The sequence below is a fragment of the Schistosoma haematobium genome, chromosome 3, assembly GCF_000699445.3.
Source record: "Schistosoma haematobium chromosome 3, whole genome shotgun sequence".
Taxonomy (NCBI): domain Eukaryota; kingdom Metazoa; phylum Platyhelminthes; class Trematoda; order Strigeidida; family Schistosomatidae; genus Schistosoma; species Schistosoma haematobium.
In genome coordinates, this window is record NC_067198.1 from 19,624,488 (window position 1) to 19,642,613 (window position 18,126).

At 34.1% G+C, this 18,126-nt stretch overlaps 1 protein-coding gene across 1 annotated transcript; it reads left to right on the forward strand.

Moving 5' to 3' along the window:
* Nucleotides 1–2,367: 2,367 nt before the first annotated feature.
* MS3_00010598 (uncharacterized protein) lies at nucleotides 2,368–10,145 on the forward strand (the record flags this gene model as incomplete). Its single annotated transcript, XM_051218984.1, has 8 exons — nucleotides 2,368–2,409; nucleotides 2,443–2,602; nucleotides 2,644–2,747; nucleotides 2,780–2,884; nucleotides 4,101–4,193; nucleotides 5,848–6,021; nucleotides 7,068–7,141; nucleotides 10,025–10,145. 8 exons carry the CDS (start codon nucleotides 2,368–2,370, stop codon nucleotides 10,143–10,145), a joined length of 873 nt encoding a protein of 290 aa, XP_051069186.1.
* Nucleotides 10,146–18,126: the final 7,981 nt, after the last annotated feature.

Here is an 18,126-nt window from a genome sequence, read left to right on the forward strand (position 1 = left end):
ATCCTCGTGATAGCATAATATCATTGAAGATTCGTTCATCATCGCGACGGCATCGTCTTCGTTACTTGAAGGACGGACGTTATCAGACGTAGTGTGGCTGAACTGAATTCAAATCTAAAAGTGTTCTGATTTGACCGTTTCTGCAAAACTTCACGAACTGTCGGTGTGACGCACCAATCATCTTACTAGAGTTTGACCTTCAAGTGCCCGCAAACTTTGCTAGTGGGCGATACGTTAAGCAACCGAACTAACTCCTTTGTGATGTCATTTCGAATAATCTAAAAATATCTGATGTCCTTAAACAAACTTATGAGTATGCAGTCGCACGAATTAAGGAATTAATCACAAAATGCGATCAGAACAAAAAAACCTCAAAAATAGATTATTCATTATGAGGTTACTAAGTCACTTAGTCGTAGCTAAATAAACTTTTTTTCAGTAGAATATTAGACTGTAATAAGGTGAGGAAAAAATCTGTCTTCAAAGAATATAAATGGTCGAGGCGGATTTGATAGCAGAGGTATATGAAAACCATCTAACCCAGTTGTAAGATACGAATTCGCGGGACTTATTTGCGTTTCGTCCCTTATAATTTCTTTTATTTATTTAAAGACAAATATTGATACAAAAGGGCACTGAAACATATGTGTCACACAATAAGAAAGTGAAATTTGAGTACAATAAATTGAAATAAATACGTGGATAATAATACTAATAATAATAAGTGAATGGGATTAAAGGAAGTGAGAGAATCGGCTCATTCGACAAAAAAAAGAACCCCAAAGGGTTCTATCAGTTGAAGTAGTTCCCCCCACTTATATAAATAAGGTAAACGTGATTGCAGTAGAAGCATCGCTGGCTTTTTTCTAAGCCATGTCTGACAACTTATTATGCCAATGTTTCACGATCTTTAGGGCCCTGATCAGAGATTTGTGAATGACCAACAGATACCAGTCCTGTACAGTTCTCTTTCTTATCACGGCTTACTTACACCTACTATCCCTCTCAGAGGAGCATAGACCGTCGAACAGCACTCTCCACCCAACTCTTTCTCTCCTTTCCAGTTCACAATTGTTATTCATTCTTTTGATGCCTACTTCCAAGTCCCGATACGCCATGTTCTTAGGACTTCCTTTTTTCCCTTATTTATTTATTATTTGTTTGGACACATAAGTACTGGTATAATGGGGCACCAGATACATATGCGCCACGAAAATCTCATTTGATATGTGTGAGGGATGTGATACTGCTCGGGTGCCCAGACCCAAGCAGGTGGTATTTTTAAGAGGCCACACCTGGAGCCTTCGACCTAAAGGTCTAACCCACAAGGCAGTGGAGCATCGTAAGGAGATGTAGTCTTATGGTAGCCAGTGACCAACGGTTGGTTCTTACTCCATTTGTTCCCTCAGGGTACTAGAGCCCATGTGCACCATTGGTTTGAAATCAGGGTTTTCCAACTCCCTTAGGTGGACTCTCCGTGTCCACCAACCCGGTTAAAGCGCCGGACATTCGCTTTTCGTCCTCTCAATTTCGTAAACAACACCCTCGCCACGAGAAGTCAGTGAATAGAACTTCTCTGGCAGAGGCTATATACGCGTGGCCATGTGAGAGCATTTCAAGAGGAAGAGCGAACTTTCCTTACTCTCGGCCGTACCAGGGCATTTGGGGGTACTGGAAAGAAGTGTCTGTTTGCCGTCACTCTGATGTGTTTGTACATAGGTCCTTAGAGATGTTAATAAACTTCTTCAGCACATCTTTCTTCAACAGCTAACCCTAGAGGTCAGTCTTGTCCATTCGATTAATGTTGCCTGTGCTCTGGCGCCTAATGCGATCCCGACGCCAGCAAAAACAAAAATCCCATAGGGCCCTCGAGTAAATGCATGTACAACAAACTTTACGAACCTAGAGAGAGCATACTCTCTTCATCCTCTTCCGTATCAGGACATTTGTAGGTCTTTTATGATGTTAAGTATCTGGAGGGTTTTATTTAGAAAAATCAAACATGTTCTCATGTTTTGTGACCATTATATGCAAAATAATGTGTCCATCTCAGTAAACATGGTCGAATTCATAACTGTAATGAGACAATGAACAAGAAGGATCAATTTGGAATCGCTTTGCGTAAAATAAACAGGACTTCCTAATCATTGTTAGTCATATTTAAACTAGTAATATCTTAACGTTTCGGTTCAGACTCGAGTTTCGACAAATTAATCATGATTCGAAACCAAAGGACATCCGTCATCTAACAAGAGTGTAATTAAATCCCATAATTATTCACATTTTATGATGATGTCGACCTTTTTATTTACTTTTTAGAGTTATCTTGTATGAAAACGGATTGTAACTTATCATCCTTAATTGAGCATGAGTACAAACAATAATCATGCACATCTTATTTCCTTGTTGGTGAGCTTTTGTATTTCGTCTTATCTTATTTAGGCAGGCTCAACTGCTGGACTTTCTGTTGATCTTGCACTTTTTCCAATCGATACAATCAAAACTCGTTTGCAAAGTTATCATAACAATGTTCAAAGGACTCCTGGTTCCCTCCGTCTTTTTGCCGGTTTCCCAGCAGTTGCTATAGGTTCTGCTCCTGCAGGTAGCTTGGACTTTGAATAACTTTATATAAACTTTATGTAGCTGCAGTATTTTTCTTAACTTATGAGGCAGTTAAAGATGTATGTAGGGATCTCGGTATGCATCCGATAAGTCATTCAGTTCTATCTGCTTGTATTGCAGAAATTGTAAGATTTTGATTTTAATTTTCAGTATCTAGGTTGCTTGTATTATAAGAGTACCCTGTGAAGTGGTAAAACAGAGAACGCAAAATCAGCCTGCTCATGGTGTTTCAACTGTGTTTCTACAGACTTTGCGTAATGAGGTTAGTTATTGGATATTTTGGTTACTTCAACCTACTCGTAGTTCGTATTATTAAAATTAGTTACATGCTTATTACCTATGTTTTTCTACCCAATTGTATCCGGTATTTGTTGTACTCAACTTTCTGACCATGGACTAAGTTGTTTTTGTTCATTCTGCTTTTTATTGACTTATCATCTAAAATCACTTCATAAACTTAAAACAAATTCAGCTTGTACAAGAAACACTGTATTTGCTAGATTATATTTAAGGTTCTATTGAAATCATGAACCGATATAAGTTAGACCACCATTGGAAACCTGGAAGCACTAGACGACCGTTTCCTCTTATTGTGAGACTCTTCAGAAGTCCTCATCTACAATTTTGAGAACGCTTAACTTACAGACAGCCGAGCCGGTATATTTAAAGCTGTACACTGTGGATGAATTGGTTATTCCACCGAAGATTATGGAAACCAATCTGCTATAAAATAGATAACAATCATTACTTAACAAATATAGAAATAATAGACTGCGTTGACATCCGTGTTTCATAGACCAACATGAGTTAGGCCAGTTGGTAAATTTTCTTGTTTGGATTTAAGTAAATTCCTTGACCTTTATTTGGTAGATGAAAATTGTCAAGTAGTGGTCTTCGTACACCTACTTCTATGTTCTTGAACCTTTCAATTGTTCGTTTGTATGTTTACAGTTCTCACCAAAACTGATCTCAGCTGATTCTGTTGTAGTTCCTCATTTGATTTATAGCTCCATAAAATGTTGGTTCTCGAACGTATGTTTCAATAATACTCAACAGAGAATACAAGCTTTTTTAGATCCTGAGTTATAGATTTTTATATTTTTTTGTAAGATCGTTTATTAATGGACCATTACTTTGAGCTAATCAAGTGAGCACTTGACCTAGTCATCCAGTGGCATTAAACACTACATTATCTTATCTCTTATCGCAAAATATTTAAGGTACCATTATTACACATATCAGCGTTCAAACACTGAATCTATGTGTGCTTTTACGGTAGTTTGTAAAGAAAAATGAATTTTTCGCGAAACTGAGGCAGTGTTTGCGTATAAATTTTGGACGTCTCTTTAAAGGACTACATTTAGACTTAACATTGTTTTTTTCATGTTTAGCCTCCATTGCAAACGAGTTAATCGTTTTTCATTGGATTTCAACTAAATATTGAAGTGATTTTATATAACATTTTTAATATTTCCCAGGGCATTCGTGGATTTTACAGAGGATATGTCAGCACATTATCACGAGAAATCCCATTTTCACTCATTCAATATCCCATATGGGAAAAATTAAGGGTAAGTATGTCTTTACAGAGGACCACTTTGTTCATCCTAGTAATTATAAGTGTTTTTCATAACAGTCTCATCGAATACATTGTTATGACTTTATTAACTCCACTACCAGCAATCGATTCGTGAATTTAAACAGTTGTTTGTTCACCGTAGTTCTGGAAGGTTACTGGTATCGTTATCTCTTACGTAATAGGTGTGGACGAGAACATAGGTGGAGACAACGAATGTATATTGATACAAAATTACGGAGTATCTTGGTAAAATATAAGTAGCATACACAAAATACTTCATTTGCAAATATCCCATCAATTGTTCTTTACATTCTGTATGATCTTTCCAATTCACAATTCCTTATTTCGCTTTCTGTTTTCTTCAATTCGATCTTCTTAGCTTTCTACCACCATGCATTTCACTTCTGATTGGTGTTACATACTACTTATGTTTGCTGACATAAGTAGCGTACACCACAATACCACGATTCATAAACCGATAGCCATGTATATAAACAGTTAATTATGGCACTGAGGGTTTTTTATGTCCACATTACGGTCTCGTAGTACTTGACGTTCCCGCACCAATCTAGGATCATATGTAATTGAACAATAGGAATTGAACTTGAATTCATTAACTACTTTGTTTACATGCGTTTTGAGGAGGTTAGCGGTCAAACGGTTTCCTGATATGTTAATTTAGCACACCCTTTGTATCTAAATGTCTCCCACAATAGACTACTCGCTAAAGTATTGAAATTTCTTTCATCTTCATGTTAGTAGTTATAAATCTTTACGTTCCGAAGTTACAACAAAAATCGAGCTAGTAATCAACCTTATATATGTGGTCTTTGTATTGAATATACATTTATCTGATTACTTTTCTTCTTTATGCTAAACTGTATTCGTCTGTGGATTGTTTATTAAAATAGAATAAGTGAGTTGGAGCTAGTGTATGGGAAACTTGATTCCACATAAAGTCTTTATTAAGTAATTATTGAGCACAAGAGAAGTGATTTTCCTTCGCGCATCAACAATCTGCTTGTAGTTACATCCAATGTTTGAATCATAAACAAGCAAAATAGGTCTTGAAATAATAGTTTACTAAACTTCTCATCACAGCTGGTATATCCCGATTTCTATGAAGAAGTGCTTGTACGACAGGATTGTACACTATTTTACCATATAACTGGGATTGCTGTTAATAGTTAAATGCATGAAAATTTATAACTAATAAATTATTAACCTCTTTAAAGAAATAATTTTTAGGCTGGACGTATAAATGCGAATTTGTATCCTTGCGGACTTCTCATATCAAGTGAATTACCAGTAGAGCAAATGACGGCAAATAACTAGATCTATAAGGTTTATTACTAATGTTCTAGTGTGTATGAGTTGTCGATTTTCTGGTTTTGCAACTACTCAGAAACTCGTTTGGAGACATACATTATGAAGAAAACCTATTGTAGAATAAGCGAACTGAATGTAATTTTATGTAAATTTTAAACGCCCAGATATTGTATGCTTTTGCTTACAACAATGTGGTTCTCTTTTTTGACGCTTTTTTCTCTTGACTTTTATTCGTGTTCGGTCAAAGTGGCTTAGCTTCCGATATATATATTCCTTATTAATTACTCAAATTATTCTTCCTAACTCATTGTTTTTAGTATATGACTATGGAATGGAACAGAAATGCAGTTGGAACCGATGACATTACAGACCCAACAGCGTTCCAGTTAAAGGCTTGGCAGTCAGCTATGTGTGGATGCTTAGCTGGCTCAATAGCTGGCGCTGTAACCACACCTTTAGATGTGGCCAAAACTCGAATAATGTTGGCTGAGGTCAGTTGTATTATCCTTTATCATCTTTTTATGTTCTATGTTTATACAAATGCGTTTTAATTGTGTATGTTTTCATGTGTATTCATTTTAGTTCTCTCTAATGAACAACATTTAAAATAAAATAACGCGAATTAATAGATGAATTATCTGATTTTTAGTACTTTATACAACTTGATAATCTATAGGTGGACAACTTCATTGGAATAAGCTTCTTTCAGTGTGCAGAATATATTCTAGTCATTGTTGGGAACGCTAAATCCCCAGAAATCACTTGGTTAACGTTTCGTTCTTGTGATTTCATTTTGGAAATTAAAATTTCTCATTTTTGCGTCAAAAGCGCCCATTTTTACCCCAAGTTTGTATTTCCCACTTGGAAAAACCTTAAATATCATTGGTTTGTTTTCTCTTTTAGTACGCTATTTTGTGACGTTTCCTAAGAACATTTTTGTGCCGCATATACATTCATGAGTTGTGTGCTTATTCTTTCGTGCTTCCGACTGCTTGTGGAATATGTATTTCCGTCTGCTTAATCTGGTCTTTCCTCTCTGGTTAGCAGGGTGCGAGTACAGTGAAATAGCTTAACTTCTCTTGTTATTGTGTTGCTGACTTTCGTTCCGTTCTCCGGTTTTTCGTGATATCCTAATCTCTTCAAACATAGCACTCATCTCTTGATCTCAATGTTTAGTGCTAGTTTTATGCCACAGAAATTTAATATGAAACATCTAATCATTTAATAATCATAGATTGGATTATTACTAACATATATTACTCAAAGGCCAGCTATCCCTTACACGATCAGTATTTTTGGAGTTAAACGCATTTACCAACAAAATAGCTATGTAATGATTGTTATGAACTGTAACCATTGCATCTATTTCACTCTTCAATGGATTACTCTTTAGTAGGTTAGGTTTGAACTTTTAATTGGCGTTATCAAGATACTTAGTATTTTATAGTTGAATTGGATTATTTTTAAGCATAATGCAAATAATGTGACAATTCAACTACTACCATAGTTTTACTCTCCTTTTTATTATTAATTTTAGCCCAATTCTAATTTTGCATCTGGTCATATAATTTACGCCATGCGAACAATATTTCAAGAGAGTGGAATTCATGGGTAGGTTGTCTATTTTCTTTTCATTTGAACCTGTCTTCTAATTTCTTCGTGTTCTTTATATGAAATTCCATGCCATATATATACTCCAGATTTGTAGAGATCTGTTTTCATGACGTCTCCAAAAAGCAAATGACAACACAATAATTAAATTTCCTTTAAAAAAGTGTTTCGTGACTGTATTTCTTTTATGTGCCCTGTAATTCACAAGCTGTGTGTATATGTATGTTTTGGCTAACTACCTAGCTAACCGCTGCCCATGTATCTGACATTCGGACATACTTGTTTTGTAGTAAGCGTATATTGATCTTTTAGGAAAGTATGTAATTCACAATATTACTGTATAATTATAATTAAATAGGGTAGATAATGCTGATGTACATTATGTATTTATCTTCATCAGTAGTAAGTTAGCTTCCAAATCACCATCTTTAACCTCCTTCCCGAAGTCAAAAGATTACACATTGTCTAGTCACATTAAGATCATTTCCGAAAAAAACTGTTGTAACGTGTGGGACTACAGGTTTTTGATAAGCAGCGTATTTATCGACCGATTACAGTGGACATGTAAAACACGTAAGTGGACGACCTAGTGCCCTGATTGGCCCTGCTTCGCTGTCTGTCCTAGCCAGTTGAGTCAAGAACACAAGTCACAGCCTCTGAGTTATGAATCATTATATTTCAGACATATTCTATTTATATACCAAACAAACAAACCACCATAGACTTAACACGATAATTATTGGTATATTTTTCCTCAGCATCCATAACAAAAACAAACTCCTGTGTGATTTTCGCGGGATTACTTTGGAAAATGTAGTTTCTTTTAAATTAAAAGTATTTAACATATCTTAGAGAACGCTCTAGATGATTAAGTTAGATAAAAGGTGTCCTGATAGCTATTTATTATTCCGCTGCTTTTTGAGCACGAAAATTTCAACTCAGTACCTTGGAGTTTTCACATTAATTTTCTAGTGTTGCCATATTTAATAGTTGTAGTCATGTAAAAACAAGATAAACACTTCCAGATTCGAGTTAAATCGCGTTACTGTTTCTTACACAATATATTTTATTATTTACTTTGTCGAATCTTTTTTAGAATTTTCGCTACTAATAACAACCATCCAGCAGTCGGTTTCCGCTTATTTCATCAAAAATATGTATCAAAATTATACTGCCTTTGATTTAAAAGTGGTTGATCATTTGCGCTAATTCACTCCTATCCACGAATAACGTAACTCTGCTGAACAAGGCTTTTGAGTTAAAAAATAGTTTTCAAAATAATAAATATATATTTGTTATATCCCAATGATTAGAAAAATTGTATTTCTGCCGTTTCGTGACTTGATGCAAGCCACTTCTTCAGAGTAAATAAAAAGTGTTTTCGGTAACGTCCCAAGAATAGTTATAAAATGTTTATCACTTCCCTCCTCCTCATAACCGGGATACTCTGATAACCCCTCTCTCATTATGTGGGATAACATTGAAATGATTGTAGGTTTTTCTTTTCTAAATCCTAACGATAAATTTTAAGGTAATGAGAATAAACGTTTAAGAAATAACGATTAGTTTAAATGCTATCGAAATATGTATTCAGTATATTCAGGTGCACACTTTTTTAGACTTAAGTATATAAAAAGATATTGCAAGCTGGGAAACAAATTATTTCTCGCTATAACCAAGTTTGAACTTGAATCTAAGCTACTGACAAGTTGATTACTAGAATTCATTATCAAAAAATATGATAACTGTGCAACTGGTTGAAAGTGATGGTTCAAATGTTTAAATCATTTCGATTTATCCATTCATGAGAAAATATCTTCCTACTAATTTATGTCGTCTTTTCAATAGTTTGTTATGTGTGATCAAATCCTTGAGTATACATCCTGTATTCAGCTAATGAATAAGTATTGTATAATTTATCTGTATTCACCCTTCATCTAACTAAAGGGTGATTAATGTGGTTGATCTCTACCTGTACAAATATACTACTGCTTATCAATGATTTACACAGCATGTACAGAAATATCAAGTGCTTGGTTAATACTGTTGATGTATATAAAACTCAGTTGTAACTAATATAAACAAATTGGTCATCATTCATATAAACTACAGTGTTATTTAGTCCTAAGAAGTGGCCAGATTGTTTTAAAAGCGATATCACAAAATAAACAGTCCAATCCATTCTGGCATTACAAACTGATATCTCACCTTATAACTAGTATTTGTTAATAATAGGTTACATTTTACGACAGGTAATTGTTTTAACTCATCATTTTTGTCTTCTACGTTATCACTGGCTGTCAAAGTAAACTTCAAAAAGTAAATGAACTGCACCATCGGGAAAGATGGACGGTGGCTAGCAGTGGAATTTAGGACGCGCGCTTCGCATTATTTGAGACACTTCAGCTGAGTGTGCCTGCATCCTTGAGTTTTAGTTTACTCCAGGCCTAGAATCCAGTACCATTCGCTTCAAACGTCATCCGCTTAGCTAATGGGTTCAGATAACTACTAGTTTATGTAATACGGTTAAGTTTAATTCATTTGTATTGATTGTTTGAATCTTCCCATTGATGTTTAGGACTGCAATCGATCAATCTCTTCTGGTATATGTATATCCTGTGCTTGTGAATTAATGGTAATATCAAAGAAATCCGCACAGGATGCACATATGCAAAAAGAGACCGATCAATTGCAGTCCTAAACATAAATGGGAAGATTCAAACAACCGACACTAATAAATAAACAACATTTAGTGAACTATCACTTTAGTTTTATCTCTTTCCAAATAGAACAATCTATAAGATTATGCTTATTTTCTGTTTTGAATATAAAATTGCCCATTTAATTATTTTCAATGATTGTATTGGTTTACTTTCGCTCCAGGCTTTTCTCAGGTTTAATACCTCGAATCACATTACTATCTGTTGGTGGAGCTATATTTCTTGGCATTTATGATATTTCTACCAGTTTCTGGACTTTATTTCTTCAAAATTCTAAAGATTGATGTAACCACGTACTTGACATAGTTTTTTTTCAATAAAACACTACTATTTTGTGCCTTATGTTCTCAGTCCGTGATGGTATTTCTCGGTGTATTGTACCTATTTAGTTAGTTCTAAATAATTTTTCCTAAACTTTCTAAAGTTGACACTGTCATTGTTTGTATATTTCCCATAAATATTTTGCTTCGGCTGCTCAACACGTGAATACGTAAATCTTTAGTTTTGTTATTGTTTAGTGTTTCAGCTAAACAGATTTCAACTTTCTCCATGAAATGAAATAAACCTTGACAAACTAGTGAACAAATTAAAGTTTCATTTTAATCAGAAAACTTGAAGTATTGTCTTGTCTAAATCTCTTAATACATAACTCACTATTATCTAACCTTCCATTGAGAAAATTGATGTTTTTGAATAAGAAACTGAAAAATAATCACCATCCAAAAATGTCTAAAATAAAAGCTTTACATGCCTGTCTGTACTGAACTATTCAGATCAAAGTGAATCGTCGAATGATATCATACTTGTGTTTCAGCATCGAAATGTAATTATTACTCTTCGTTATTCTTCATTACAAACGGATATAATACTCAGTTGTTTGCATTATATTCATATGTTTATCTATATACCTATATAAATCACCAGAATGGTTCATTTCCAAATGCATACACTTGAAATATTACTTAGGTCATCTGAAAAATTATCACTACTATTTCTAAATATAATAACGTCTAAAAGTTTTAATAACTTTAAACTAACTATTGCTAATTTGTTAACTTCCTGGTTGAAATTTTATTGATGTTTGTGTTCATGTTACAAGTCGATATTATTTAGATACTGAATGGATTGATGATTCTTGAACAACACTGTTGTATTTTCTGAGGATTTTTCTGTAGTATTGTATTTATATTTAATATTACGGTGATGAGAGTTATCTTGATGAATTATTTGTACTGTTGTTAGGTAAATGAATGTATTATTTCACTTGATAATCGTATTCATTATTTATATCTTATTATTAAAGCATCGTAAACATCTCAACAACAATTGGTTTCAGAAACGAAAGCACTACAAGACAAATATCAGTTATGATTGAATATAATCAGTAACATCTTATATGTTTTTTGCACAGTCCAAATAAGAAATTACCACTTAATTGTGATTAGTAGAATTCTATGCGTTGTGTATTTCAGAAATCAAGTACTTGCAATGCATCTGTTCCATATGCTGCCGCTAGACATCGATTTATAAAAGTCAATCGTTTCTCATTTAATTATATGAGGATTTTCTGGATATCGCGACATATTTACAACCAAATAATATTTGTTTTCTATCACCAGCATAAGCTTTTCTCGTGACATTTTCTGTCATATTTGTAAACGTACTTTCTCACACAATGGCTAAATACAGTACTCAATGTATACTATACATTAAATTGGTGCATCTTCCAATGATTATTTCAAATAAATTACAAGACTCTATAAAACAGTGGGTAAACGTCAACATTATTCAGTTTTCTGATTAAACTTAATTACTAGACTAGTGGTTAACTAGATTTGTTTTGACAAAGTAATGCTCTGAAATCCCGACCAAAATGATATAAGACAAAGTGGTTAAGTAATACGATTTATGTTGAAATAAATCGATCACATATATATTTAATAAGTTCAGTGATACTGAGACCATCTTGAAATGACTTTCCGATACCTCGAATGTTACTTCTTTATATTTTCACTGCAGTCCGAAAACGGTCCATGGTAGACCACTTGGAAGCACTGAACGGTCCTTTCGTTCTCTTATGGGACTCAGCAGTGCTCATCCAAGACTCCACGTGCGAGAATCGGACCCACGGCCTTCAGTCTCGTGTGAACGCCTGACCTTAGACCAGTGAGCCGGTATCCAGCGATGTTAATGTTTAATTTCAACCAATCCATGATATTGAGCATTATCTTTCATTGTCTGCAGTGGGTAACTGCCTCACTCAACACAATTAAACTTGACTGATGGCGGCTTATAGGAATAACGCGTATGAATAACCAATGAGTTTGTTTGTTATAATATGTACACAGTGTGCGGAGTTAATCAGGTTAGCATATTCAATAATATAATAATAATATAATCAACTTTTTGGTAAGAAAACTATTGGTTAATCACAAATAAGAAGTCATCGATTAGTAGTCAGGGTGATCAAACTTTTCGTATTCGTATGAACTTTCCAAATATTTTATCGGCAAGGATTTGTCTGTTCATAGTTTCCATTGTGAGGTCTATTAAGAAAAAACGAAATAATCACAACATTTAATCTGAAGCCAACACAGTGTTACTTAGTTTGTATTGTGATTTTCTCTTTTCAAACACATTCATTTTATTTGCTAAGTACACAATCAAATCGAAAGCGTACATACCTTACAAGTTTTTTTGCCTATTAAGTACTGTCATTTCACTTTGATATATTAAATATATTTTATGATGTAGCGTACCTTGTTTTTTAACATTACTTTTAGGAAATATTTTCAACTTACAAAAAATCAATGTGTAAAAGGTTATTCATTATTAGATAGATAGGAAGTAGGAAACAAATTGTAAATTAAATACCACATCTCTTACGTATTTGGATATTTTTCTATTGAACTGAAAATAAAATAGTGAGGAGCAATTATTATCAGTGTTAACTTTGAAAGTTGTAGGCTATTCAGAAACGTGTTTCCTACGAGTGTATTCATCATTGGAGAGGTAAACTGAAGAAAGCTTAGTTCTTTTTATATCCTGAGGGTTAACTCTTGCATTTAGCTGTTACATTTATTGTATACTTAATTCTCTCATTTAGTCTATGAAGTAGATATATACCTTAATTAGAATAGATAATTCATTATTGAAATAAAGGGAATCCATTTCACTTAGCTTCACATGCTTAGTTCTAGTGCACGAAATCATAAGTACTATAAATGTTCTTACATCACATTTCTAAGCAACAATTAAGCTTATGGTTATTCAACCTAACGGTATACAAACTACCATGTATGAAAAACAACTAAAACGTCTTAGTTGTTAGCATCAGGTAGCCTACTAGTCTTCAATGTTAATTTGGTTCCATTGGTCAAATTTTGTAATATGGCCACTAATACAAATGATTGTATCGCAGTTTTTTTTATCTGATCGTTGCGAACGACCAATTGGAAATTCCGGACCTAGATTTTGCATTTGTTATCACTTCAATTAATTACGTAACTACCGAAATCATAACCACCAATATCCTTACACAAAATAAAGTCATGCGCACTTTTCATGTGATTTATTTGTGTATCTACTTATTTGATATTTCCTGTTTATTTATGTACTACGTCAAATTCGCATCGACCAATGTTTTCATTCATGAAAAATAATCAATAACCACATAAAGAAATCTCGGACAATGCTAACACTGTAACTGAATCTTTATTTCAGTATCCTACTGCTTATTCTTTTCGATGTGCTGATGTTCATTCTTATAGTGCACCCACAATCTACCGTGGTTATTAATAATTCAATTAATTATATACGAGAAGAGTCCTATAGTGTAAGGATAACCGTTCTTTTTTAATTTTAAATAGAAGTCCATAATCCAGAATTCTCGAAGATTCTTACATTCATTTAGTGTGTCAGCACTGGATATAGGAGCGTAATTTTCACCGAGGACTTCATTTTAATCATCTAAATGTGACGGCCTATATCTTCTATAAGGGTGGCACTGTAGCGCACCTCAAACTGCCGCACGGAAAAAGCAAATAAAGTTGAAGCTTGAAATCAGTGAATCTTATGCTCTTATATACAGCAATAGTTCACTAAATGAATGGAAGAGCTAAATTTTGCACATATATTAAACACTGTGAAGCAAGCTCGCAACAAAATTATAGCAACTCTCCTACAATCAATTCCGATTATGGTTTGTTTTGTTAAGCCCTTTTATTAATTTATTCAGCAGACAATGTTATTTGAAGAGTAACAATTTGTCTATTTCTTTGTACTATCACGATCACATGTGACAGCCTACGCACATATCTCTAACATAAATATTAATCTCTTAAATAACACTCGGTGAGTCATTCTTTTTCCCATGTATATATGTACTCGAATCCTATTATTAGCCTTTGCATCGCCTAGCTGCACCTTGATTTGACCATAAATTTTCCTCTTTACTCGCTCGCATACACACATTCGCCTATCTGCTTCAAATTCGCTCGATATGTTTGTATCTATGTTATCTGTGCTATCCGCTAATAAACTGTAGTTGCCGCTCCTGATTTCAAATACCGTTAGGATATATATAATAACGGTTATCGAGGCGATCGATTAACGAAGCTAAGCCACTACAAATTCATGCTGACAAGTAAGCGGGTTATGAATCGATATCGTATTTCAGAAGTAGAGTAAAATAGTAATTTATCACATTGTTTATAAAATTTATTTTCTTTCAGAAATGGTCGACGGAATAAAACGCTCCAACTTTATGCTCAGCAATATATATTCAGCAGTTTTGCCAAATAATCTAAAGCTCAAAAACGTCCAAAGGTTACTGAATTAAGAGTTGATGTTGGCGTCTCATTGTAATTGACGTAATTAGTTTTGCAGAACATCATTGAAATCATGAATCGATCAAAGTTAGACAACCATTGAAAACCTGGAAGCACTGAACACCCGTTTTGTCTCAGCGTGAGACGCCTCAGCAGTGCCCACCCACGACCCCACAAGCGGGAATCAAACCCAGGATCTTCGGTCTCGTGTGTGAACGCTTGGCTCCTGACCTACTGACCTTTTATCCAACGGTGTACAAGTCTAAATTCAGTCATTCCATGATAGTGTGCGACCATCTTCCATTGTCTTCGGTGAATAACTACCTCACACCCCACATGGTTTATCTCCACTGGTCACCACTTCTAACTAGTAGTCCGGAGATTCCCTCTCGAAGCTAGTCACTAGTGAGTACATGATGGTTGTCGGTATACGTTTGTGGACAGTGTTGAATTTCAGTGAAGTCATGAACCAATGAAAGTAAGACTATCACAGAAAAACTGGAAGCTCTAGACTGCTGTTTCGTCCTAGTACGAGACTCCAGGATTTCAATGGTTGTCTAACTTAATTGGTTCATGATTCCGATGAAATTTAACAATCTTCACAAACCTATATTGGAGATTTACAGAACGTGTTATTAAGAAATATCGAGAACTCAAATACTCATTCTACCGACAGTTAAAATTATTAGCCTATCTATTCTCTGTCAAGAAAGATTTAGTAGACCATTGAATTATGAGTCTTTTTTGACTTTTCTATAATTGCTAATACTTTGAACATGTCATAGGATTTTCTGTGTTCTATGTTTCCTTAGAATATCAACGACTTGCATTGATTAGCATATCATATAATGTGAAACATTCCTATTAGTTTGAACGTTTTTGCTTTGTAGTAATATTGCGTTAACTCGACTTCGGCAAATAACTATCCTAAAACTAAGTCATCAGCCATTCTAATATCACTGTAGTTTCTTCATTTTATAATATATTGGTTATTTGCGATATTGCGCAATCTAAAAATAACAGACGAGCTTTCTGCTTACATATCTATATGGAACATTCAGATTCAAATCGAGACCTCATTTTAAACCATTTCAGTTTTAGAAAGCGTTTATCAAGTATATATATTATTAGTATTTGCACACTGTATATAAATAAGTCCCTAGGTGAAATTCAGAATTACCGATAACTTTAGTATCTTCCCCGGTCAAGAACTTCAGTCGACAACCCCCTTTTTTATTATGAATCTATAATAGGATAGAAAGGCGTGAAAAATCAGCAGAAAGAAAACATTCGTAGTAGATTCTTCCTCGACGGACAGATTACGCTTTTTCCCCAGATTTAGATTATAAGGACACATAAATTAAGTTACTTTCTTTTAGACGTGATAAGTAGCGTGTCTCATTACCTGGAGAAGCATGGTTGGAAAATCTTTAGTTGTTATTTTTTCTTCTCATGAGTAGAAGATATATAAAACCGAAATTCATTGAGGTCTTAAATAGAGCAAGAGTGAAGATTGATGCAGAATAATATGAATTCATTTTATTTCGTTAGGCTTTTATCAGCTGCTTACAACCTATAACATTTTTAAAAGCAACCTTATTACAAATATTGACATGCGAGGTTGACCAAAGGTGATTATGTGTATCATGATGTAGCGAAGATTTCAATAGAGTTAATAAGGTCATTAAAAATATTTTGTTCAGGACAGATAAAGTTTGGGAGGGAAAGTTCCAGAACATTGAATTAGTGATTAGAATTCATGAAGTTAACAAACATTAGATGATTATGTAATGAAACAACTGAAAACAGATTAATGGTAAAGATATGAATTGAAATCAGTCAGCTATGATTTGACGAAAAATGACAATGATGTAATTAGATTTCAGAGAGTTGAAATAGTGAATGACATAATAAATAAAAAGGGGAGTAATGTGACTAGGGCAAAGATTTATTACTGCCTCTTTCTGGATACATAGATGTGGTTCCAGACGTTTGGTCGCCATCGCTTCGGCAAATTTTAAATGATTGGAGTTTGATTGTTTGTTAATCACTTTGAAAGACTAGTGTATCAACTTCATGTCCTGGGTCAAGGAGATGTTTTGAGATGATAATGATGAATATTTTTAATCCATTTAATCTTAAACTTTTCGGAATATGTTCTTTGAATCGGACGTAGGCTCTCCTTTCTGTTCTGCCAATGTAACTGCTTTGGCAGATACATGTAAATATGTATACACATTTGGTGGTAACATGAAAGGGATACCTATCAACCTTTGATTGTGTTAAAGAACATGTTGTTTTGGACAAGACAATCAGTTTACCTGCAGGATAAGTTGTTGTCAATGAAGGTTTTAGTCTCATATTGATTGACCCTGTGACATCATCACCTTTGGATTTAAGTTGAATAGAAATAGGTTTTCTACTTGTAGTTTCTTTGGGCTTTTTATCCTTACGTTTTCCATATTTCTCAATAAATTTCAGTGGGTATCCGTTATTTTTTAAACATCTTTTAACATTCATTACCTCCTCTTCTAGTGTATCGGCAGTACATGTTCTTTCTATTCTGTGAAAGAGTGTTTTAACAAGCGCCTTTTTGCAACCGATTGGAAGAACGTTATTGAAATTCAGATAAATCCCGTTCCATGTGTCTTTCTTATAAACTGAACGTTGAACTGTGACATCCTTCGTTTTATTGTAATATTAAGGTTAACTGTTGTCAATAACTTCGTCATCAGGCTCTACAGTTATAAGTCCATAATTATTGTGTTACAGAGGTCAAAATAAGGCATAATATTGAATAAAACAACGTTGGATGTGTAAAAATGATGATAGACTTTTGCATTTGTTACGGTTTAAATGCTTTAAAAATATACTGTGGAATAGCTTTAAAATGTGGGAAAATAACAAAATTACAGGGGATTAGGAGTTTTAGCACCGGTAGTAAACTTTTTGGTGCTAAATATCAATAATTTAGACTGTAAATCATAGTACTATAATCCAGACAGACACTATTCTAATCCTCTCTCTTCTAAAACCTAGCTCCTAACCTTAAAACTCTCAGACCGTAACCCCTAAACCGTAGATCCTAGCCTCAAAGCTTCTTAGCCCTAGCTACTAACACTGAAATACTGACCTTAACAGTTCACTCAACACCAGAATTACTACCCAATCCTTTCAAAATACGTAATATGATGAAAATCGTGAGTTCCAGCAGCAAGCTAACCACAACAGCGTTTTAAATATGCACATCATCTAGCCTAATTTTGATTGGTCGCCCAATGCCGTCGGTATTGTATGTTTTACTATATTCATTAATAATTTTGCTATTAAAAGAATTGCGATATTCAGTGTACATTCAAACATTCAGGAGCATTCCCTGTCAATTCTATGTTATAAAGTAAGTCTATACACATTTGTTTGTACTTAGTATTACTGT